This window comes from Falco naumanni, chromosome 3, assembly GCF_017639655.2.
Source record: "Falco naumanni isolate bFalNau1 chromosome 3, bFalNau1.pat, whole genome shotgun sequence".
In the NCBI taxonomy this organism is placed as follows: domain Eukaryota; kingdom Metazoa; phylum Chordata; class Aves; order Falconiformes; family Falconidae; genus Falco; species Falco naumanni.
The window spans coordinates 87,777,886-87,804,445 of NC_054056.1; the positions used below are offsets into that span (position 1 = coordinate 87,777,886).

General features: G+C 36.9%; 1 protein-coding gene across 3 annotated transcripts in view; it reads left to right on the forward strand.

The window, feature by feature from the left end:
- The window catches only part of WWP1 (WW domain containing E3 ubiquitin protein ligase 1), a 62,701-nt gene that overhangs the window by 10,230 nt on the left and 25,911 nt on the right, over positions 1-26,560 (forward strand). Inside the window, exons 2-6 of one of the 3 annotated variants that reach the window (XM_040587132.1) lie at positions 16,049-16,139; positions 19,819-19,957; positions 22,333-22,457; positions 25,213-25,350; positions 25,448-25,514. In XM_040587132.1, coding sequence (XP_040443066.1) covers positions 16,070-16,139; positions 19,819-19,957; positions 22,333-22,457; positions 25,213-25,350; positions 25,448-25,514 — 539 coding nt within the window. In that variant the 5' untranslated portion in view covers positions 16,049-16,069. Of the gene's footprint in view, positions 1-16,048; positions 16,140-19,818; positions 19,958-22,332; positions 22,458-25,212; positions 25,351-25,447; positions 25,515-26,560 lie in introns of those variants that run through there. The other 2 variants (XM_040587133.1, XM_040587135.1) reach the window with 2 other exon arrangements.

The window sequence follows — 26,560 nt, forward strand, 5'->3', positions numbered from 1 at the left end:
CATCTAGTTCAACTGCCTGATCAATTCAGGGCTGACCAAAAGTTAAAACGTGTTATTAAGGGCATTGGCCAAATGCCTCTTACATAGTGACAGCCTTGGGGCATTGACCACCTCTCTAGACAGCGTGTTCCAGTATTTGACCACCCTGTTGATAAAGAAATACTTCCTAATGTCAAGTCTGAACCTCCTCTGATGCAATGTTGAACCATTCCCATGAATACTATCGCTGGATACTAGGGAGAAGAGATCAGTACTTCCCTCTCCACTTAACAGTCAGAAAACTTGCTTTTGGTGCATTCAACTCCAGCATCCAGATCATTGATAAAAGTATTGAACAGAATTGGCCCTAGAATTGAACTCTGAGGAACACCACTGGTAACTGGTTGCCAACAAGATGTAGCCCCATTCACTACCAGCTGTTGAACTCTGCCCTTCAGCCAGTTCTTCACCCAGCACACTGTGAACCCACTCATCTCACAGTTGGACAGCTTGTCCAGAAGGATGCTGTGAGCAAATCCAGAAAAACTACATTTACTGCCTTTCCCTTCCTCCACGAGGTGGGTGACTTAATTGTAAAACAGGACTTTTGCTTTGCGAACCTGTTGACTGTGCCTGATGGTTGCATTATTCTTTGAATGTCTTTCAATAGTATCCAGTATGATCTCCATAACTTTTCCAGGCACTGAGGTTAGACCAACAGGTCTATAGTTCCCTGGGTGTTCCCTCATGCCCTTTTTGTAGATTGCAATAACATTGGTTAGCTTCTAGTCAGCAGGGACTTCCCCAGACTTCTAAAGACCTTTGGCAGATGATCGAGAGGAGTCCTGCTATAACATGTGCTAGCTCCTTCAGTACTCTGGGATGAATCCCATCAGGATGCATGGACTTGTGAGCATTCAGCTCATACAGCTGGTCTCTTACAATTTCAGTGTCCACAAATGGAAAGTCACAGTTTCTACAGTCATGGTCCTCTGACTCGGGGGACCAGGCAGCTTAAGGTCTGCTCGTATTATCGAAGACTGAGGTAAAAACCCCACTAAATGCCTCTGCTTTTTCTTCATCCCTATTAGTTTAGAAGACCACCTTCAACAAGTGTCGTTCTAATGTTTTCTTTAGACTTCCTCTTGCTATTACTATACTTAAAAAAGCCCTTGTTATTTGACACAACCCTGGCCAGTTTCAACACTAATTGAGCTTTGGCTTTTTGTGTCTTCTCCCTGCATATATGAACCATGGCTTTGTAATCTTCCTGAAAAGACTGACTTTACTTCCAGAGATCATACATTTTATTTTTCATCTTGAACTCCATGAGAAGTTCCATGTTCAGCCAAGCTGGTCTTCTGCCCTGCTTGCTTGACTTACAACACAGTGGAATTGCCCGCTCCTGAGCTTTTAAAAAGTGGTTCTTAATGACTGACCAGCACTCATGGATTCCTCAGCCCTCAAAAGCAGATTTCCAGGGTACTCTGCTAAATAGCTACCTGAATAGCTTAAAGTTTGCTCTCCTGAAGTCCAGGGTAGCAATTCTGCTGTTCTTTTTCCTCGTTATACTGAAAATTTTAAACACCATTTCATTATCACTTTGGCCAAGACAACCACATAGCATGGTATCACTGCTGTGTCCTTTTCTATTCACAGATAGCAAGCCTAGCAGCATCTTAGTTGGCTCACTGAGTACTTGTGACAAGAAGTATCTTCCACAGACTTCAAGAATTTCCCAGACTTGCTTGTAACAGCAGTGTGGTACTCCCATTTGATACTTGGGATGTTGAATTCTCCCATAAGGACAAGTGCTACAGATCCAGGGATTTCTCCAAATTGCCTATAGACCAACTCATCAGTCCTTACATCCTGACTGGGTGATTGGTAGTAGAAACCCACTACAACATCTCCTTTGTTTTCTACCTGCCTAATCCTCATCTAGAGGCTCTCAACCACATTATCACGAAGGGCTGTACAGTCAAACCCTCCCTTACGTACAGTGTAACTTCTCCACCTCACCTGCCCTGCCCGTCTGTCCTGAACAGCCTGTAGCCCTCCAACCCAGCACTCCAATCATGGGACGCATTCCACCAAGTCTTGCTAATAACAGTGATACCATAGCTCTGGGAACTGACCAATGCTTACAGTTCAAGAAGTGTTCAGACAGTGCTGTTAGATATATCATTTAACTTTTAGGTTGCCCTATGTGGAGTCAGGAGTTGGACTTGATGATCATTGTGGGTCTCTTCCGTCTCAGGATGTTCTGTGGTTTAAGAAGAGTGACAGTTTGCTTCCTAGTTCAGTTCTCTGTAGGTCTGCTGTAGGGTTGGCAACTTATATCTTGGTAACAAAATATTTGCCGTGTATCATGGTTGTTGAAGTATCTCTGGAGAAGCTGTTAGTTGTGAGGAAGAACTAATGCCTTCCTTGCCTTGCTGACAAGGCCTTACAGACTGTGAGGAGGAGACCGCTGAAGCTGGAATTCTACTAATGTCAAAGCAGACCTTAAGGAGGCCACTGGTATATCACTGGTATACTCATCAGTATGTGCTATGGGCTTGGTGAAAACATGAGAAATAAAATGCTACCTGTGTCCCTTACTGTTTCGGTTGGTCTGAAGATTCACTCCAGTGTGTTGATGGTAGCAGAAAGTATGGGGATTGTCTCATAGCTTTATTCTCCTTTGCTTTATCGAAGTTGGATTTACTGCTTAACATTTTTGGGTCCTTTTACAGTCATTTCATCTTCAAGTAATTCCTTTGTCTTGAGAATGCTTATAAGCTACTCCTAGGTAAAGGAGTGAGGGATATTGTTAGTTGAAGATGGCTTTGTTTGTACTTTTGAGTTTTAACAGGAAGAAGGAAGATACTCTGCTGGCAGAAAAAGTCCTGGGGGTCCTGGTGAGTACCACCTTGAACATGAGGCAGCAGTGTGCCCTGGGGGCAAAGATGGTGAATGGGGTCCTGGGCTGCGTTAGACAAAGAATTGCCAGCAGGTAGAGAGGTGATCTTTCCTCCTTATTCAGCACTGTAGAGGCCCACATCTGGAGTGCTGTGCCCAGTGCTGGGCTTCTCGGTACAAAAGAGACATGGACATACTGGAGAGAGTTCAACAAAGGGTCATGAAGATGATGAGGGGCCTGGAGCATCTTAGGAAAGGCTGAGAGAGCTAAGAATGATCAGCCTGGAAAAGACTTGGGGGGACCTCATCAATGTATAAAAATACCTGAAGGGGAGGGTGCAAAAAGGCTGCGGCCAGATTCTTTCCAGTTGTGCTCAGTGTCAGGACCAGAGTCAGTAGGCACACACTGAAACACAGGAGGTTCCCTCTGAACATCAGGAAGCACTTTTTTACTATAAGGATGACTGAACACTGGCACAGGTTGCCCAGGGAGATTGTGGAGTCTTCTTCCTTGGAGGTATTTAAAAGCTGTCTGGACACAGTCCTGGCCAACTTGCTCTAGGTGGCAAAGCTTGAGTAGGGGAGTTGGACCAGATGTTCTCCAGAGGTCTCTTCTAACCTCAACTGTTCTGTGATTTGGGATTATATATAGTGAATGTGTTGTTTATGGGATGAGTGTTTGGTGCTCAGAGCACTTTCATTGGACCATTGACTTTAAAAAAAGTTTCTAGTGTTCACTGTTAGCATAGAATATGTCCTAAGGTTACAGACATTTTGAACAGCACTTACTGCTGTCCTTTCAAGTTTGTATAGCTAGTGGTTAAGAGTCTGATGGAATACGGTTGAGGTTTTTTTTACATATATATTTTTTTAAACTCACCAATATCCAAGGAATTGGACAAACTATTATTAAGCAGAAATTAGTAAATGGATCTTCAGGAATTTTACCATCTTGATAAGCAGCCAAGTATTCTGTTAAATAGTTTAGGGTTGCAAGTTTTTCATTTTAAGAAATGGTATCCTAGAATGTGCTTTGTTTTTTTCAGGATGGAGACCTGTATTTCAGTCCATCAATATTTGTTTGACTGAAGTTTAAAAGCAGTAGTAGGTGCCACAGAAAATAACCTGTTGCTCAGCAAATGATGGTCTTACTACAATCCTGTCCTCAAAGTACTGCAATCAGGTGTTTCCCTTAATGAGAAGTAAAGTCAGTGCTCTTAGCAGTACTATTTTAACTAATCAGTGAAGAACTGGTTTCCATTTCTAATATTTTCTAAGCTATTAAACAATGACTTAAACTACTATTTATAATACTTTTACAAATGATACTTCATAGGTAAGGACGCTGTTCAATACTACTCACTGCATCTTACCAATTTCCAAGTTAATTATTAAGGTCATTCTGTGGTTTACGGTTCCAAATATGTATTGTGCCATCTTTTGCCTTCAGTTTGAGTATAGGACTGTAGCTTAAATTGTTTACAAAGGGATTCTTAAAGTTAATAACCTTTCCTTCCTTCAGTGTAGTGTCACATAAGTTAGGTAATATTGCAGGTTCTTTCATCTTCATGATGCATAATTTTAAAACATGGTTAGAAAAACTGATAGTGAACATGCATGTTGCATGGATCCAATCTGAAATATTTTTTTATTTTGTAACATATGGCTTTCATGTGTACTTCTGTGGTGGATAATTAAAATATTTCCCAGAGAAATTCTAAATTATTTAGGTTTAAAAGACAAAAATATACATAGGACTGAAAGTTAAGGTTAGAAAAGGTGAAAACAATGAAAAATAAGGGGTTTTAAAAAAAACAGGAAGTGATTGAACTTGTACAGGTAAAGAAAGAAGCTGGACTGGGAATTGGCAGCTTGTGTTGGGGCAAAAGCAAAATACTAAAAGCCAAGGAAATTGACTTAGTCTGTGGAAACAAACAAACAAACAAACAACCTTTCAGTGTTATATGAACAGATCTATTGAGTTAAATTGAAAGAACCTAAGACCTTCGGTGTAAAGCATTCAGATTCAAAACCAAAGGTTAGAACTGTTTGTGTAACTTGCACTTTGCCTTTCTTGCTTGTGTCTAACAGCACTGGTTACTGGTTTTTGCCACTGAGCTGTGTTTCTTTGTGTGTGTGTAGAAGAGAGACAAAACAAGGCCTGCTGCTTAATGATGCTTTTTTAGTTTGTAGTTCTTGTTCTATTCTGTTACTTAAATAAATTAAAAAATGTCGAGGCTTTCTATTTGACATTAAAAAACCCCACCCTCTTAACATTTTTGCAACTTTCAGTAACTTTATGGAGGACTTACTGGCTGCGTAACTGTTACAATATGTTCATTTACAACTTTTAAAACTCTTTGCTAGCTAGAAGGACATGTAATGTGAGATAATTAAAACAATAGTATGACTAAAAGATATTTTCCTTTTCTTAAAATTTGTCCTTGTGTTAAAAACAATTTGATTCCTTAAGAGTGAGTGTAACATAGTGCTTATGTGAAGGAAACCTTTTAAATGTCTGCAGTATGTCAAGGTACTATTTCCCCACCTTTAATTAGTCATACCTGAAAAGGAGGGTTGTAACACAACGTGTAAGTACTTTAAATTCTGGTATCCTATTGAAAGGTATCAAACCAGCAAGTACTTTGATTAAATACAAAAGACCTTCATGAATATAGCCTTTTGCAGGAACCTTCTGTTCGTGGGAGAGGGTTTTTTCCCCCCTCACATACACCAATAAATTACTGATTAATAAGAGCTAATACCTTGGCCTATATAATGTCTCTGTCTGTATCCCTAGTCCATCACATCTAAAACTAAGTACCTATTGGGCTTTGCAATATATTCCTGTTTATCATATATTTGTTCAGAAAGGAGAAGAGTATTTCAGACATTTGGAATTAGCCTGTAATAGTAGATCTTAAAAAGGAAGAGGACATCTGACATGGAAGAGGACAGATCAAATTTTCATGAAGAACAATGAATTAGTTTTGTTACCAACATCATACAGAAAGTTCAGTGGTTCTCAGATGGCCATACTGGTGTTTGTAGAGGTTATCCTTTGCTAGTAAATGTAGTTTTTCCATTGCTTCTTAAAGTAGCAAAGGTTTGTAGTGTTCAGGGAAACAAAACTTTTGACTTTAAAGTTCTCTCTTTGCCTAGGTGTAAACATTATTGTAATTTTAGTTGATGACCAAAGCTATCTGTTTAGGGAGTGTCTAGTCTTAGAATTTTTGTATTAGTGTTGCTCTAGGCAAGATGAGTTGTATAAATGACCTTTTACTGTTGTGCTCAGTTTAATAAAGGCCAACACATTTTTGGGTCTACAGATTCTTCTCCAGATCTGAAACAGATCTGGTCTCTATTTGTGTGTAACCAGTTTCTGAGATGAAAGTTTCCCAATGTCAAAGGGAGATGCCCTTAATTATTGTAGTAATATAGAATTATCTGTTCTTTCTGTAAGGAATACAGTTAACATCTGTAACTTTTTTTTATTATTATTCAGTTAAATAGACATACATTCAATTTGCTATAACAAAATTAGAAAAATATTGTGCCTTTGGTAAAGATGTAATCAGAATATGCAAATTTAAAGGTTCTTGGTCTTGAGAGTGTTCACCTAAATTTCATGATCCTCCTGGGATTAGCCATCATTGCCATTTTTATTGTTGTTAAATAGTGAAATAGACTTTCAAATCAGAATTGCATTGAATAAAATTTGGGATTTGGGGAGTCTGGATGGGAGGGAATCAGTTGTGAAATTTACTTGCATCTGAGATAAGAAAAGTTCTTTTTCCTTTTCTTATTTTTGTTCTTATTTGCACATCAATAAACTTGCTTCCAACCTTATAATTTTTGATTTGGTTGTAGAGAAGTCATGAGTCCCTTCCCTTCCCTCCCTCCCTCTTCCCCTCCCTTCCTCCTCTGCCCTCCCTTCCCCGTTGAAGGTAAACCTCTTGTGAGAATTGAAGAGGAAAAATGGAAAGTTAAGTTTTCGTTTATCAACAATTTCATTGTTTTAAAAGCTTTCTCTTATATTTTGGACTATTGTAGAACTCCTTTAGTGTGCTGTTTTAGGAACTGTATTATCTTAAAAGCTACTGTACTATCTCTATAATTTTTCTATTTTTGGTTTTACCACCACTTAATAACACCTATTTTGTTTTTATCTTATGCTTTTATGGTACTGGCTTTTTTGATAATGTAAAAAGACTAGTTGTTGCAGCTCTGCTAAAGGTTTTGGACAAGCGATCAGTGATTTCAGGAGGCGGTAGGGGTCGGAATCTTTCAGCACTGTAGCTGTTGTGATCTTCTGGAGTGTGAGGTGTGGGAAGGAGGCATGTTCTTGGGAGACTTTGCCCGTGGTGAAGCATGCAGTATAGGGTGGCAAAGCAACTGTGTGTGAGCATCTTTCAGGAAAAAGACAGCCCTTCTACTGTGTTTGGGAAACTAGGAAGTAGTCCACATTTCTAGTCCTGCCTCCAGGCCCTTTTTTTCCACTGAAGGAGCAAGGAGTTTGTTGCCAGAACCATTATCCAATCTTGAAAACTAAAGTGCTTGTATGTCAAGGCAGGAGGTCGGGAAGGGAATGTCTGAAGTGTAGAACACAAATTTGTGTGCTAATACTGTGGTGGTGCACATACTCAGTTTTGCATCTGATAGAACTGTGACAGTATTGTGGTAGTTTCAGGTAATACAGCACTAAATAATACGGATAAAGGCATGATCATGTAGTTGGATAGTTTGTTAATCTGAACCTGAAACATTTTTTAAAATGATTTTAAAGATTTCTTATCTGTAGGACTTTATACTCAAAGTTATATGGCCTTTCTCGTGTTTGTGTTTACGCTTTGTAATAAGGAAAAATAACTAATGTCAGTATTGTTATTTTCCCATGGCTCTCCGTAGAACTATTCCATAGAATCATAGAATTGGGTTGGAAGGGACCTTAAAGATCATCTAGTTTCAACCCCCTGCCATGGGCAGAGACACCTTTCACTAAACTGGGTTGCTCAATACCACATTTATTATGTTAAATGCCATAGATTTTAGAGTTTCAGTTCACTTATTTCTTTCCCACCCTATACTTCTTCCTTCAACCTTTTGTACCTTTTTGGTTGGGGTGGATTGGGAAAATCTTGAATAATTAGCTTCCTTGTTTAAAAAAAAAATCTTTTGAGAAAAAGACTTTTCTGCATTTCTGTTCTTGTTTGGAAGATATGCTCAGATACAGGAAAAATAATATTTATGGCATTATGTTGATTTTTACCTAGCCAACTCATTTCTTACTTATACTTACAGTAAATTGAATTAAAGATGTTAATGAGGATGTTAGTAATATTTAGGCATTTTGCTCATCTGCTTACTTTTTCCTTCATTAGGGCATTTATACGAATAGATCTCAAGTTTGCTTATTCTGGTTTTGGGCATTCAGGAAGACCTGATTCAACAGTGCTCATTCATGGTGTAATTTGTTCATGGTTTTTTTTTTTTTCCTTATCCACCATCTTCTATATTTTTTCTGGAACAGTGTCAGATTAGCAAGAGAATAACTCAATGGTCATTAAAGCACAATCAGTAAGCCCAAATATATTGTGATTGAGAGTAAATAATTTTAAATTGCGATTATATTTATTTTCTATTTGGTCTTCTGTCTTGTATCAGATGAAATGGCAGTTGTTTCAGCCAAGGGATATAGTGACTTGCGAAATTCTCTACCACAGCTTTATGGATGGCTTCTGAGTTCCTGCCTATGTCATTCTGTTTGATTGGTTGTTTTTTTTCTTGTTTGTTTGTTTGGGTTTTTTTTTTTTTGTGGGTTGACTTTCTATAGGTAATTGAGGGTTTGTGTGTGTGTAGAAATACTCCCTTGATACTTTCTCAATTTGCAGGTTTTCTGATTTAAAGTTAAATTGAAAAGCCACATTGTGTAACTTCTTGTTTCTGCAGATTTAACATTCTTCCTATATTTTAACTGTTCCATGTGATAGGATTTTCCATCCATTGTGAAATGGTAGCACCAATAATTAGACCCTACTGTCTTAAACTTAGTACGATTCTTTTTGTTTTATTCCTGGCTTGACTCCTGTGGTATCATATGAGTAATGAAAGGACTTTCTGTGTTGGTGGTTGTATTCTTCTACATCTGAGTTGCTTGGTTCTTCATGAAAATTCTCCTCAATTAATGATTCAAACCATCAATTTATAAATATGTGTTTGCTGCTGCAGCGATACTTTTTAGCTTTCAACTTCACAAGAAATGCCATCATTTATTTCAATGTAGCACAACAGTAAATCTCAACGAGGTGCATTCATTACCAAATGGGCAATGTAATTTAAAATGTATCTGCTTAAATTTCATGAATAAGTAAATCATCTATGGAAGACTAGTGTGTTGGTCTTAGTTCTGATGTGTAAATAGCATTTTGAATTTGATAGAAAATTCTTCACAGAAGTGTAAATTTATAAATGCTGTTATCGTTAACTAGACTTGTCTTCCATGAAACTGTTGATTCACATGAATTATGAAATGATCCCTTAATTTTTTTTAATAGTCTAATATGTCAGCCATTCTGTGGTTTTGCTAGGGTTTTATTTTGTCTTAATTGATCTGTAGTTACCCAAAATAATCTTTATGATTGAAGCAATATTAATTTCTAAAAAATCTGTTATAGGGGTTAATAAATAGATTGTACTTTTCCAGTTGATGTAATGGTTTTGTGTGATGAGGATGGTTTACACCAGGGGCCCTCAAACTTTTTAACCAGGGGGCCGGCGCGCGGATGCAGTGGCAGGCAGTCATCTGCGGCTGCTTGGTTTCCCCCCCCCACCCCCGGCAGGGGGGGTCTGTAAATACCGGGGGCCAGATTGTGGACCCTTGGGGGCCGTATCCGGCCCGTGGGCCATAGTTTGAGGACCCCTGGTTTAGACAGAAGCATTATGATAACTATGATCTTTATGTGGCTCTCAAGACTCTCTCTTAATTCATTTTTGGTCCAGAAATTTAGGGGAGGGAGTGTTGTACGTGTTAGTGAAACAATTCTGAAAGTAAAGCTTCATGTCCTTTAGACCAATTAAGGTTAATCTAGAACTTGAATAAAGAGGTGTAGCAAGTTCGTATTTGGGAATGTGTGGTGACTGCAGCCCTGTGAGAATTAATGCCATGATTTTCAGGAAGATTATAAGGATGGTGACTCTTATATTGTATGTAATCCTCTTTTTAAGATTATCTAGAGATAACCTCAAAGATTTTAACCCTTAACATATTCAGTAGCTAAACTGGGCATTTATTTTGAGTAACAAGAAAAAGGGATTTAGGGCTGAGGAAAAAAAGTGTGTGCATGATGCAAGAAAGCAGTAAATAGTGCCTGTAGGACATAGTGTTCCCTTGCCCATGAATGGTTAGGGCTTGCATTATTTGAAATAAAACTTCAAAAAATCATTTATTAAAAAAAACCAAAACAACACACCCCCATCTTCCAGTGCTTCTTCACCACCTGTTTTTATTTCTCATATATACTTTCTTACAAATTAGGTTAAGTACTGGTATTTTGCTTTTGATGTTGTCTCTTGTTCTGAAAATGTCTCAATCCTCCAAATGAATATCATCACTTCACTTCCTGTAATTGCCATCCCATCCCTTCCTTCACCAAGCTCGGACAACTTTAGTTGAAGTTTGGTTTTTTTTTGGCCATGCAGATAGAGTTTCTTTGGCTCATGAAGACAGAGGCTCCTACTCCTTGAAACTTCCATTTTTTCAGTATTTGAAGAATTTCTAGTTGTAGAACTCTTAAAAATCTTTCTCATCTTATGAAAATTTGTGCTTCTAATGAGGCATTAGAGTGGTGGTATAATCCCAGCCTAGTACAAGTCTGACAGTCCCTCTGTGTGACTTCTTTACTGTCCCTGCTTAGTTTCATACAGTATGTGCTTGTTGTCTCTGCTGCAACCTTGCCCCCAGAAACATGAGATTTTTGGAAACATCTATCAACACTATTCTTTTAATTCAGTAGTCTTTATTTTTGATTTCTGCATGTTCCTGATATATTTATAGACGATGAGCAAATTTACTTCCATTCTTTATTAGACTACTCGTGCATTGTCTTTATTCTCCCAGTAGTGCTGTTCATGTCCTGTCCTTTTCTTGAGTATGACAATCAGTACTAGTACCTTACATAATGTCACTAACGCTGTTTTTATCACTACTGCAAACAATTCATATGATAAATAGGGTTGTCATCCTGTGTCCCATCCCCCTCCACCCCCTATGGCTACATCATGGTAGTAATTTTCTTATCAGAGGCTGAGGGGCTATGTTCTGGATCATGCTTCTCTTCTTCGATTGTGCAGCAACGTTTGTCATGTATCCTTACTAGCTTGCAGGGAGTAATAGGTGTCCAAGGCTCTAGATAAGATCCTTCATTTTGTACAATGTAACTTGGCCAATTTTTCTTCTTGAAGGCTTTGTTTACCCAGGAGAAATACACATTTGACTGAGAACGAGTTGTGACCCAATGTGCATCAGGCAGTGAAGGCTTTGGATTTTTTGTTTCTTTTTTTTTTTTTAAGTAATACCACAGGAGTAGCTTTCTGGATCTTGAATGAAAACTACAAACTCCATGATGTGAGCAGGCTTGCTCTTCTACCAGACCAACCAACCTGCATCACAGCTGATTGGACAATAACCTGTTAACTTCATTTAAAAATGTCGGTAGTGGAGTTTGGATAATTAGGGATGAAAATAACTGGTGACTGAAGCTTAAATAATTTTTATTTACATATTCCTGAAAAAAACATTACTGGAAAAACCAATTGATTAGTTTCCTTCTTTTGACTCAGAAATTTTAATGTGTCCTTCTCCCTTAATTCCTAACCAGTTCCTCATTCCTAACCAGTTAAACAAGGGTGGGAGGACTGCAGCTTTGGAATATTTGGAACATGATGAGACCAGAATCAGTCAGTTCAACTAATTTGCTCTGTTCAGTAAAACCCTTATGGATATAACATATGACATAACACTTTCTTCATGTATTGTTGATAAAAAGTTATGTTTATTTAAAAGATTTTTTTGCACTTTCACATTTTTTAGTTTGTTTTTTCTAAATACTATTTGACATACATATTAATGTAGTATTTTGCTTGCAACATACTAAACATACGGAATTGTAATAATTGCTGTGTAAATGTACCTTGGGGTACCATATTGGCAAGAATATAAGAAAGACTTCTGTTACAGAAGGATGTTCATTTTACAGGGCAGAAACAGAACATGGGGGCACTCTTGATGTGGGAGGCAGGCATGTAGTTATTGCAGAAACATGCAGCCCCAAGCCTAACTTTGTTTCTTCTCCACCCTGTTCGGATGTCCCTGGCATTCTAGTAATTTTTCCCAGGCATCATGGTAATTTTTTCCTTCAAGGGGAAAGACGCAAAGCTAAGTGTAGTGAATTATCACTTCCCTGTTACCAGTAGCTTAACAAACAGGGGTTTGCCAAATGCAGTTAGCAGCTTAGTCGGAAGCAGAGCCAGAAACTCAGGGTAGGGCAGGTGGTGTGCCTTGCAGATAAATCAGCACTGAAAACCTGAGGAGATTAGGCAATGTACTGTCTACCTGAGGACTTTGACACAGTTCATTTCTATATTTATTTTACTTTGTGCATGATATGAGTAGAGATTAAAAAATCCACAAAACCCAACCAACCAAATAAAACCAAATAACTCCCCTAGCATTTTAGATCTACGCAGGTTGAACAGTAGGTGGAAAAAAAGCTTAGTAAAAATTATTGCAATTTGTCAGTTACAAAAGTATGCCTAAAATATTTTTTTTAATGTATGATTAGAACTAGATTGCAGATCTTGGTTTCTTGTGAAGAATTTGACTTTACTTCCCACAGAACTGATTGCATGTGTTGCTCCTTTGATGTCTTCTATCTCAGTGGCCTCCAAAATGAGGTGTACAAGACCATCCACTGAGGTGTGGGAATAAAATATTAGGGTTTGTATTTTATCTGAAAAATAAGAAAGAAATCAACCTCATACTGACACTGGCACCCTCACTTGGTCCTGTGTCACGTATAGTTCGTGAGGTGTCCTGAGGGCAGACTTAGAATTCCAGAGTGTGAAGGGGTCACAGCAGTGCCTTCACTTGTTCTTTCACTTTCAGTATATTGCAATGTATGCAGTTTACATGTGTCCAGTTAGGTGGATTTATGGATTATATTTAGTTTTAACTAAACTGACCGTCATAAAATGGGCAAGTAACTTAAAAAAATTCCTGCGAAGAGACCGTGGATTGAAGTGAATACTAATAATGTGAACAATAAGAACATGGCAGAGCTGATGTTTCTCTTACTCTAGCATGAGCTCCTAGCCAGATGCAATATGAGGTAAAAACAATGGCAATTAGATCTGACAATATGTTGGCAAAAAAAATACTGAGTTTATCAAGAAGGCAATTTGAAATATGGATATACATCCACTAGAATTAATGGTGAACCTCGCCCTATGAGAATATTGTACCTTGAAATATCAGCTAATGATAGTATGAATCCATCACAATTAGCAAGGCATTGAAAAAACAGCTATCCAGAACATGAAGACAAACCTCCATGATTTTTTTCAGCAATGTTTAAAGTCCTGTGATACTTGGTCCAGTACTTGAAGATTTCACTAACTTAATGATGGATCTTTAGAAGCCTCTTTTGAGGTTTCTCAATAGCAAAATACATAGAAGCCACATATTATTGGAGAAACACTTGATCTTCCTCGCTGTAAGAATATCTGAAATAATACATGGGAAAGAATATGGTTACAAGCAGACATGCATTCCTTTGTCAGCAGATACTGTTGAAAGATGTCTAGAACAGATTGCCAGAGATCTGAAGAAATAAATATTAGAAAAATTTACAGTGTGGGAGGCTTGAGGCTTGCTATACAGTTGGATGAAAGTATAGATGCTTGTAATGTGGTTCAGCTTATGGTAGTTGCTAGGTTCTGTGTTGATAATGAAATACACAAAGAACTAAGTCACTAAGGAAAGATGTACCAGAGAAGATATATTCTTAACAGTAAATGACTTCTTTAATAACAACATTTGTTGGTTTGTTTTTTTGGTTTGTTTTTTTTTTTTTAAATGGAAAAACTGCAAATTTGCATACTGATGGATTGCTTTGAAGGTAAAAAGGATTCTGGGGTGAAGTTACAAGGAGAGCAGCACACGTGGAACACATTCACTGTGTCATGCATAAGCAAACATCAAGGAATTTGGAGCACGAAGTGCTGCAAGATGTCATCATTGTGGTTAATTATATAAAAACAGGGCCTTTAAATAGCAGAATCTTTATAATTTGTAATGTCATGGGGAGTGACCAGGAAAATCTTTTGTAGCATGCAGAAGTTTGGCGGTTGTCATGGGAAAGCGCTTAGAAGAACTGTAAAAGTTAAAGATTAATTCTGTGTATTTATTTCACAAAAAGACGAGTGTTCTGAATTTGCTGATGTGGTCTGTGATGACAAGTGGTTGTCAGCAGTATGCTGACTAACAGGTATTTTCAAAAAAAATAAAGACACTATCCGTTCAAGGTGAAGGTGATGCCAATGAGCAAAAAGGTGACTTCTTTTTAAAAGAAACTCATGCTATGGATAGAACATTTTGAAAATGGATATTTTCTGGATTTTGTTGCCGGAAAAGATGTGTGACACCCACAAGAACTCTAATATCTGTACACTTAAACTGTGTAACAGAATTTCCTTACCTGTTTCAAAGTCTTCCAGTTGAAGAGTTTCAGAGGGTTTTGAACCGTTTGTTAAAAATATCAAAATGCATGATCTTCCATTAGTTTGCAATAATAACTGATTGATATCAGGCAGATGGAAATTTCCTGACCACATTTCAAGAATAAACTTTGTATATAGCAAGTCCAGCCAGTGATGTACTTTCATTTTGATGTACACGTCATTGTTAATTGTCTTTTCCAGCTCTGAGAGCGATTAAAACCAAGTACTGAGACATACTGAATTTAGAACTAGACCTTCAGATGACTGTATTGCAAAGTGTTAAGCCAACATTTTTAAAATGAAGCATATTTAGTCACATGGCTCTCAGAAAGAAAAAAATATTTCTAGTGAGAGCAAAAAGATTTTTTTCACCATTAATTAAACGGTAAATAAAATACCGTTTATTTTATCTTCAGCTCATCCTTCTTAATTTATATTTTTATGTTTTATAATGTACAAAATACAGTAGTACAGTAATACCTATATACAATTTCTAAATATACACATATTAAGGGGTGCATGCTCAAAAATCTTTTACTGATAGAGATGCATGATTTAAAAGATTTGGTGACTTTACTGTTACCATATTATTATCAATACCAATTAATGTTCACAGAAATAATTATATGGAAGTTCATTCGGGTCCTGGAAAGTATACTTTAAATGTATGTATTCTTTTCTCATGAAAAATAGTTGTCTGCTAGAGAATATTTTACTTCTAGCTTTCTTTCAGGTGTAGTAATTCAGGAGGACACGAGTGATGTTTGTCCGCATGTCCTTCAAGTACTGGGATGTCCCAGATAAGATCAGAGCCACACAATTTTAGCCATGGAATGATAAGATGGGGTGGTCCTATTACTGTCTCAATAGGTGAGGGAAGTGATTTGTGGATGGACAACAGTGGTATAGAAAGCTGATTGCAAATCTAGGGATAGAATTCAAATGTTTTTTGTCTGAATCAAGTTATTGCTTGAGTGTATTGTTCTGGGGATGACTTGATTTTCAAGCGTGTAAATGTTTTGAATGTTTTGTTCATTTGAAGTTCTTGGTGCTTAGCACATCTGAAATCAGACCATAAGCATACCTTCTGGAGATAGGAATATTGATAATATCACAGCTGATTTTTTTTTTTTGCCTTGCACAGTTGTTCTAAGCTATGTGAATGTATGTATTACTGAAGTGTCTTGGCATCCTCAAAGGTAACATCGGACAAATTTCAAAAGTAATTGTGTTTTTTTTTAACTAGTGTTCTGAAAATAATGCATTCTGCCATACCTAAGTAACATTTGGTAACTTGCTGATTAGTTGAGCATTTTAGTTAATAGTTGGAACTAACATGCAGAGATAAGTCTTTTCAATAAGCTACCTGTGTGTTTTTTTTTTTTTTTAGGCTAAAGCCTAAACCTCTGACATGGCCACAGCCTCACCAAGATCTGATACAAGTAACAACCATAATGGAAGATTACAGATGCAAGTAACAGGCAAGTAGTGATTTGTATCATGGTGATTTTTACAGGAAAACATATGTATTCATAAAAGCAGTTTTTGAAATAAGTGTAGAAAATGGATCAGTTTTGTTAATATTTTAACTAATAACTCAAATGTTAAAAGTTAAGAACATGACTATAATATATGTAGATGAATTAAAGCTAGGTAGAGGTTATACAGTGAGTTGGATGACAGGGTTTAACGATCTCTTCAAATTAAGAAAAAAATGAGATTGAGTACAACAGTAGGGACAAACGGAAGGAATTTTCTTGGGAATAAATAATTATTGGCACATATTCTATAGAGGGAACACATATTGCTGAAATTCTACAAAAAAGATGGGCAGTTGAATGAAGTCCAAGCTGAAAATGGGTACAATGTTATAGTGAAGTTGGAGGACGACTGGAGGAAATCACAAAATCTGCTAGCCCTTCAAAAGGTTGTCTTTGATTACCTGTATCAGGTAAACATCTGTTGAGAATAATACAGGTATCCTGTATTAACCTTGGGTGCAGCAGGTTGGATTACACAGCCATATGGAATAATTCAGGTTGGAAGGGATATTTGGGGATTCCCTAGTCTGCTCTTTTGCTGAAGGCAGGGCTACCTTTGAAATTGAATCAGGTCGCTAAGGGTATTGTCCAGTTGAATTTTCAGTATCTCAAAGGTTGTAGATTACCTTTTTTCCTGGGCAGCTTGTTCTAGTGGTAAACCACATCAACGTGGAAGTGTTTTTCCTTCTATCCAATTGGAATTTACTGTGTTGCATCTCATGACTGTTCACATTTTTCTTGTTGCATAATTCGAGGCAGAATTCAGCAATCTCAGTATCTGCTGGAAGGGAAACATGGTGGGCTACAAGCAATTCTGGAAATTTCTGATTATGTTGGGGACATATTCAGTAGATATTGACAGATGTTATGCATTTTGCTACTCATGGGTAAGAACTGGTCAGGGATGTGACAACTGGTGTCAATCTTAGTTGCTCTTTCTGTGGAATGGCAGAGCAGAACAAAGACTTGTAGTCCTAAGATAAGCAAAATGCATGTAGGTAAACAAGTTTGATAGCTAATTATGACAGTGTTACAGTATCTAAAAGTAGTAATGTTACCAGCAAGTAGTTAGATGTTGTGCATAAATATATATATACATAAATGTATAAGTGTGAATGTATGTATGTAAGTATTATTTTACCATTGATAAATAATTTGCACTTTCCAGGGATCTTAAGAAATCTGGGAACCCTGTAAGAATGAATGCATGGCCACGAATATGTTAAGTCTATTTTGAACAAAAATTGGAAAGCACATGAGTAAGATACTATGTCTTAAAAAAAGCTGCATCTCAAGAAAGATGTATCATGCTGGATGGTCCAAAGATGGCCAGGTCATCTGGGAAAAAATACATTGCTGCGGAGTCCCCCAAATAGATATTTTATCTAATCTGATAAAAGAGGAACCTTAAAACTGATTAACCCAGTTTAAGGATTAAATAACTTGATAAAGTGATGACTCATCAAAACTGGCAATAACTAACAGCATAGATGGAGCCACCTGTAGATTGAATATGTGTAACTGTAGCAAACTGTTACACAAATGACCTGTAACTTCAGATCTGTGTATGCAGAAGTGATCATTTTGGTATCCTGTACTGTACTGCTCCTTCCATAAGTAGTCTTCTATTTTTGTGGCACTGGAGCTTCTGTTGACTTCAAAAGATCTGGTTCAAGGATCAAAGTAGGAAGAAATTTGTGCAATTTTTAGGATTAGTTTTCTGAAGGTTTAGTTCTCTAAAGGTCTTTATTGCAAGATCAGGGGAATGCCAGTGGCACTACAGGGAAAGAAATGGGAGACGAGTGTGGTACTGTAGTGCTGCTGACCTGCACTGGGTTATGCTGAGACGAGTTTATGCTGCTTTAGAGTCTAGACTTACGTTTCAGACACTATACTTAAAAAAGCACATTTATAAAGGCAGCAACTAACGTATACACAGTTTGTAGACAAGGAAATTCATGTGAAGCAGTAAGAGACTTGTTTGGATTTATACAGTTACAGCATGTTGCCAACAAGTTTTGCCATCAGTATTTTTTCAAATATATTTTACCAATCTATCTTGTCTTGTTAGTTCTTTGTGAAGTCTTTTGCAGATGTTTGTTACTTAGTCCTAATTTTTTTAAACGAAGTCCTAACAAAAAAAATTACAATGGTCTCCTTTCATGTTTGGGGACTCAAAACCTAATGACCTAAAACATAATCAGATAAAAGGGGGAAAACTAAAAGGAAGCTTGAATATTATGACTAAATACCTGTGTTTTATCAAATGTTGCAGTTGCTTTTAGAAAGTAAAATATGGAGGAAAAAATGTGGAAGAACCAGAGGTTCTTAAAGGTTAAAAATATATCATGATTTCAGATGAAAAAATATGACGTGTGGAATTATGTGTTTAGACTTCTACTTGTAATGTTTGTTACCAAGAGCGCATTTTCCTTTTATGACATGTGACACATGACTTAGACTGGACTTTTTAAGTATGAGGGCGTTAAGTGCGTACCTTTTAACTGAAATTAAGTAAAAGTCCATGGCTGTTGTGTTTAGAATCTTGGACACTTGCATCCCACTAACTTTTAGGTAACTAATGTATATGTCTCAGAAATTCTGTAATCCAGAAACACATGACAGACCTTTTTTGTCTGCCTTTCAGACAGTTTAGTTAACTTCCACTTACTTTTCTGTATGGTATTTGCTAATGCAAAAATAACAGGGGCAGGATTATTTCCAAGTGGCTGAAAATACTCGGCTTTGCTATAGTTTGAAAGTGAAGGGAAAGAGAATCATGCGGAAGTGTGGAAGGAATGAGAGAGAAGGCATAGCCAGCAGGTAGGTACAGCTGTGAGTCCACTGGTGTGGTCTTCTGAAGACAACATCTGCCTGAAATAGAACTTAAAATGTTGGCAGTTAGGCTGCTGCTGGGTTTTATAGTGACTTCCTCAGCTGAGCAAGGAAGTGAGAGAACAGATTTATTTTCAGGAACACTGAGAACCTTGTCAGCGATTAGGAGGTAAAAGATAGCTTCTTCAGTCATTTGCTATTTCTTAATTGTTGAATATTTAGCTGGAACCTTTAAGTTCATCCACAGAGCTATTTAGGGGAAATTCGAGAGCTGTTTTCTTACCTTTAACAAACTGATGTGTTACACCACAGATAAACCACACAGGTAATACCAAGAAGGAAATTTAGCTCTGTATACAGGCTTTGCTATACAGGGACACTTTGAAATAGGCCTGAACTGCATGTGCTTTCATAAAAAAAAGTTTGCCTGATAATCTCTCAAACGTATCATACTTAGGTATTTTTCAGTTAAGGGAAGAGTAGGAAGAACAATAAGAAATTACACAAAAGAACCCACATGATTTTCAGTGTTTATGTCTGAAATAATTGTGCTGTCTCTCCAACCCATCCTGCTAGTACGTGGTGAAGAGAAATGCTGCAATTGTTTTCAACTGTCTGACAAAGTAGCTTTTGAAAAGAAAAGCTACCATTTTAGCATTGACCTCTTTATATCCAGCAGAAGTAGAAAGGATGAGGAATGTGTTTCATACATTTTGTAGGCAGTACGTTTTCTGTTTTTTCAGCAACAATATGCTGTCATAGATAAAACAATGTATTTTATTAGTTTCTAGTGCTAAACTGAAACGGAAAAAGAATTGGTTTGGAACAACTTTCTACACAGAATTAACTGCAGATGGAGAAATTAAGAAAACAGCAAAATCAAGTAGTTCTTCAAATCCAAAATGGGATGAGCAGCTGACAGTGTAAGTAGCTTTTTCAGGTTTTTTATACTATTTATTAGGCAGACATTGCAGGCAAATATTTACTAAGCTTGGATGCCTACGTTGTTTTCTCTGGCTGTTGATGATTAAATGCAGACATAAGATAATATTTATTTCAAATGAAATATTTTTTCTGAATTCTTACAATGTTTTGAGAATATTTTTTGTACAGTGTTCCTTGCATACAGTTGCTATACATGGTATACTCTTGATATTTGTTAGCGCTGTAGACCATTCAAGTTTGATTCCTCTATAGAAGTTGTTAATAATAAAATACTATGACATAGTAAAAAAGCTATGTCATTCTCAACTTTAAAAGGAAAATAATCTCAGCTGGATAAGTAGTAGTTATGAGGAAGGTCACTTCTTTCTTTAAATTTCCTGGTGAAGGCATACAAACATGAAAGCAGTTTACTGCAAAGTGACAAACAAAATTTATCATAACGTTTGACCTTTTTAATCTTCTTGTGATTTAATTTGGTTTAACTATGCTATGGGTGTAGATATACCTAAACATGACTCTATGAAGAGCTAGCAGTCTTGCACCGTGCAGTTGGCTAGAATGCATTATTATACATGCAAGATTGTACTGCTTCCAATTTGTGTCTGGAAACGGCATAGTTACTATCAAGTGGAATTGAGCCTGGGCCAGTACATTTTACAGCACCTGACTTGTCTGTGCAGTAGCCAGCTTTGTTAGTGCCACGCCAGGTTCCTATAACTAACAGTGCTGGAGCGTGGGGAGTGCTACAACATACTTAGCTTTGGGGAAGTGTTTGCCTGGGAACACCTACTTATTAGCTACAAACTTGGGCTGAATGAACCGAGTATTCCTTTGTGATGTTTCTGAATGTTTCAGGTTCAGTAGAGTTTATTAGCCCTTTGCAGGGTTGCAAAAGAGAATACTGTAGTCTTGGACCTGATGATGATTTCCAGGAGTTATTACTAGTTCAAGTACAGAGTTCTCGGTATATTCACAGAGACCAGAGTTTCTGTTGAGGAGGCAGATTTGATTTGTCAGGATTTGGTGAGCTGGTAGAAACAAGGTAATCTGCCATGCACGCTACAGCGAAGCAGACTCATTCCATCATCTGTATTACTTCGGATCTTACCCTTATGTATATAAGGTGTTCTGGCCCCCTCATCCTCTGGCTATTGGAATAGTATTGTTGTTTTAGTTGCCCAGTCTGAGGATAAGTGGATCCTCTCATTTACCAAATTACCCTCTCTTCCATGAATCTGCATGAGCACCAGCAATATATTCTGTATTTGTAGGTGGTGTGTGGTTTTTTTGTTTGTTTTTTTTTTGTTGGTTTTTTTTTTCCCCGTTTATTTTTAGAGCTGGTCTTTCAGTAAGACTTCCATTAGAAGGCAGCCTAATCAAAAGGCAAACATAAATTTTCTCAGGGGTTTCAGCAAAAATGATGCACATTGTCCAACACACTCAAGTGACTATTACTATAAAGCTAGCCCGATTGTTGGGATCGTGGGATTGTCTTTAGTAATGTTTTCATCAATGCTGATATAACTGTCTATATTGAGTAATGATGGATATGTGGCCTTTGACTTTTTGCACTGCATTTTTCACAGCCAGGAGCAGTCTTGCAGTACTAGAACCTGTACTACTAAACTTGCTCTCCAGGACCTAGCATAGCTTCCCGTTTTCCTTCTTGAGCAGGGGAGAGATCACTGCCAAAGGTTATCATAATATTACTGTAATTGGGTACTTTACCTTTCTGCTTCCCTCCAATTTTTACTTTAGCTACATCATTTGATATTTTCCCCTCTGATTTCTGTGAGTATGCATTATGGTTTTATATATATTTGTGGATTCACAAATAGTGTTTTATAAACATTTTCATGGCATGCTGATGCCTATTAAGTGAGTTCTTCCTGCTTGCAAGTAGCTGATTGGTTGCTTTTTCCTTTTTTTTTAAATAGTATTTTTCTTTCTAGTGACAGACAAGTATACTTACCACCTTTTTGTTCACATTTAATAATGTGAGTGTTTGGTTAGAATTCTGGAATAATGAGGAATAGGGAAAATATGTCTTTCATAAAGTAAGATATGTTTTATATAACTGAGATTTGAGTGTAGTGTGGGTTATTCTGATACTCTTCAAATTCCTATGTTATCATAGTAATGCACTTTAAGTGTGATCTTACATATAAATATCATAGTGTTTGCAGTTCTTAGTTAAAAATTTCCCCTTGCAGTACAAAAACTTCTTTCAGTTAATTAGTATGAAGAAATCCAACAAATATGAGAAAGTGAATTAAGTTCAAATACTCCTAGTAGCAAGAACAAATACTTTAAAATCTGTATATATCTCTTAAAAAATGTATTTTATATGCAGGAATGTGACTCCACAGACTACGCTGGAATTTAGAGTGTGGAGCCATCACACTTTAAAAGCAGATGCTTTATTAGGAAGAGCCACTGTAGACTTGAGACAAGCTTTGGAAATACACAATAGAAAATGTAAGTTATCATGAAGGATATTTTGAGTAAAGTAGAATTATTATTACTAATTATACATCAAACTGTCAACTAGACTACTAACCGTATGTGAAATTACAACTGACTTTCAGTTGATGTCTTTACTCATCTCTTCTAGAGATGTCGGTGCTATCTAAAGCAATTTAAATGTAACAATGGGATATAACAATTTTGAAACAAACAATAGAGTATGAGTTAATTAAGTAAAAGCAGAAGTGACTACAGTGTTTTGTGGCAAACTAGTAACTATTTTGCTAGAAGATCTGTTTTAGACTTGGTAAAAAAAAAAAAGTCTAAACTTTCAGAAAAGCCATCTATGTGATTTTTTTCATGTTTTCCTTCTCTGGAATCACTAATAGAAAGGTTGTATATCTTTCCCTCATAATTTAGCTGCTCAGAGTGCAGTAAGAACCACTGATTAATGTGAAACAATTGAGAACTTCCTTAGAGTACATGAGAGGTTGTTGTGTTCTATGTAACTTCTAATTTTAACTGTCTTTAATAGAATTAAAATGGGTCTTCTTTATCTAATTTGCTTTTTAAACTTTTTTTCGTTAGTACAAGAAGATGGTGAATCCACACTTTAAATTCCACTCCAGAGTGGCAGTAGAATTCCAGCTAAAACAATCTCTAACCTTTCTCGCAAGTTAGATATATAAACCTAGAGCTCCGTTTGGGGAGGTGGGGGAAAAGGAGAGCTGGAATAAAGCTTCATTTTTCTGATTCTTACAGAAAATTGAAACAGAATCTAAAATCAGGTGGACTTTTTTAGCAGTATTATAAAGTTTCTGCCCAAGAGTCCATAATTAAGCAAGAAAACTGCTTCTTTTTTAAATTAAAAGAAGTTTATCAGAAGAAACTGGCTTGTAATAATGATAAAAAAAAAAAGTTTAATTTTTATTATCAAGATCCAGAGGATGTAGGATCCAACAACTTTGCAAATTCTTTCTGGGAATGGTTGACCGACTTAGCCGTACATTGCACCAAAGTAATTTATGTGCAGCGTTTCTGATTTGGGCAAGTCAGCAGTTTGATATACATTAGACTATCCAATAATTCAGTGGTAGAATAATCTGATTGTTGTTTTTCAGTCACTCGGTTATTGATACCTCATCTAAAATACAGCACTGAATGGCTCTTCACTGAGTAAAATGTGAAGGGGAAGTTCTCTAAAGGCAGAACCTTTAGAATTGGTGTTGTTACTTTCTCTCACTAACCACCACCAGCAGTATTGAATTGCTGCCCACACCCCTTCCAGCTTTCTTGCCAGCTCAGTTGGACCACAGCCAACTGTTGATCTGGGTTGGAGGCATAACCTGTTAAAATAGCAGAAGCTAAACCCATCATCCTTTGCAGAAATGATAATTTACAAGTATGTTAATTTAACAACTCAGTGGTAGGCTAGTTTCTTTGTTCTTTCAGGTAGTACCGTTTTCCAAAATGCAGATTGCAAAATCATTAATTCTGTAGATTTGGAAGCTTTGTGCTTGCTCCAGCAACTTGAAGTACTTTGAAATTCTTTCTAATATAGCAGTGGGTGTCTGCTGGTAACTGCTGCCCAACTACATTGTTGAACCTGCTCTTTAAAGTAACAATTTAGACGGTATCTGGCAGTAGCTTATGGTAGCCTTCCCAATTTTAATGTTTATTGTTCATTTATGATATGTGTTAAGAATGGGAAAAAAAAAAAGGAAATGCTAGTTTAATACATGGCAGTGCACAGTAAGCTTTAACTTGGAATGCTATCATATGGAGTGAAATATGGTGGTAGATCTTGAAAGATTAATCTTATAATCTGAGACCGCAAATACTAAAAGGCCTTAACCGTTTAAACCTGATTAACGTGAACTCATGGCTGACTGTGTTTGGATTTATGACATGTAGCTTTTACTGCTGTACTAGTAATAGTTTATTTAGAGAGAATTATGCAGCATCCACAGCATGTTTTACTTGTGGATTATGTATATATCTCTCCAAATATGTGCATTGCTTATCAGTCATACTGAATTCTTTAACTGCACAACATATACATTTTTTTGTATATCTCAAAATTTCTTTTGGTAAAGATATCTTCTGATTTCATTTGTGATTACTTGAGTTATCTCCTTTGTTACTGTTTAATCATGGAGTTGGGATCTATGAAAATGCTAGTAAGGATTTACTAAAAATAATTTTAAAAATTGAGGAAGAAGTCTATGCCGTCCTTGTATTTATTTCTTCCTCAAAGTGATGTTCTTTTCAGTGGTCTCTTAGAATTAGTTTTGGAAGGTGATATGAGAAATGAACATAAGCTGTGGTTGTAGCCTGAGGTTCCCAGTCATTTGCAAAATTTGGATGTGTAGTTCAGAAGTTGTTTGACGTTAAGCTGCCTCATGTTATGTAAGTAGTGCATAATTTCAGAAGGGCTCGGTGGAAACAGCAAACCTGGGAAATCATTAATAATAAAGTACTGAAACCATGTGGATCCTATAGCATACCTATAGAATATACTCTGTAAATAGCCAATTTATTTTTCCAACAAACTGTGCTTTTACCCACAGAAGATATAAATTTAAACAGCTCCTTAGTGATTTCTATGTTGGTTTGAATCATCTGAGTATCTCTCACGTTCAGTTTTGTACAACTAAATACATGTATCTCATTTTTGTGTTGAAAATATCTTTTAATGTTTTTTAGAATTTAACCTTTTATCCCTTCTCTCCTTCTCTCCCCCTATCCACCCCAACTCCATTTTTAGTGGAGAAGGTGAAAGAACAGTTGAAACTCTCTTTGGAAAACAAGAGTGGCATGGTGCAAACAGGTGAACTGACAGTTGTGCTGGACGGTTTGGTTGTTGAACAAGAATCTCTTACAAATCTCAGTTCATCAGCAACCAGTAAGTTAAAATAATTAAGTCGGATGGTAATATTTTGATTAAGGTTTCAAACAGACATAATAGAGTATTTCTGTTGAATTTGTTTCTTATTGTTCAGTAGAAGTTCAGCAAAATGGGGAGGCTGTGCATGAAAGCAGAGACGCTGCATCAAGAAGTACATCCAGGTAGGAATTTACTTTTGTGTTTATGCTATATGAAGTATATTAGCAAATTTATCAGTTGAAATGTTTGGCTTGTGTCTTTTTTTTTTTTAAATGCTATGGATTTTAAATTACGTTGCCACAGATTTTAGGAATATTACTTGTATGATAATTACATAAATTAGCTTGAGAGGAATTAAATTTACAACCCTGTTCTTCCTCTTCTGGCAAAGTCTGTTCTCCACTCTCTACTTTGTCATTGCCTCTTAGATGTGTAGGCCTCTGAACATAAAAATTTGGCTGACTGGAAGCCTACTAAATGCTGCAGCAGCAGAGATTAGGGGAGGAGCGGTTCAGTGATGGTTGTTTTTTTTTTTTTTTTTTTGTACTTCATTTGTTTCCTTCTGCTGTTTAGGAACCATTTCTGTTCGTCATACAACTTGTTGCAACATACCATCTGAATGGAAGGAAGAAGAAAAAAAGCCTAAATTACTTTCCCCTCACCCACTTCCTTTTTAAGGTTGTGATCAGGAATTTGAGACTTGTATTGAGTTTAGAAAGCAGTATTCAGAACACTGAGGCAAAGCGTTTGCCTGTTTCAACCTGAAGTGGCAAGAAAAAGTCTTTGAAATCAATTTAGAGCTTCATTCTCGGCTTCTCTATCTTTCTGCCAGCTCAGTGACTGCCCGGAGAGAAGTAGGAATAGGTTGTTTTCCCCCTTACAGCTAGTAAGTCAAATAGGTCGGCATTCATATCAATGTTACTGGCCTGCTCAGTTACCTTGGAGTGAATCCCTTTCCATTTAAGTTCTTGACACACAACAGAGTGAAAAAACATACAGTTGCTATGTATTTGAGTGACAGGGACACATTTGTCCTTGTGCGCTCTATTCTTTTTAGAATATGTGGAAGTTTGTTCTCCTATGGGTGCCCAGTATGAGGGAGTGAGGGTAAAAAGTTGCTTCTCCTTAGTTTTCTTTACAAAGGTTTGGGACTGCTGAAAGTGAGTGGAAACGCATCTGCATACTGTTTTGAAGCAGTAGTGACGATCATTTGTTTTCATTGAGCTGT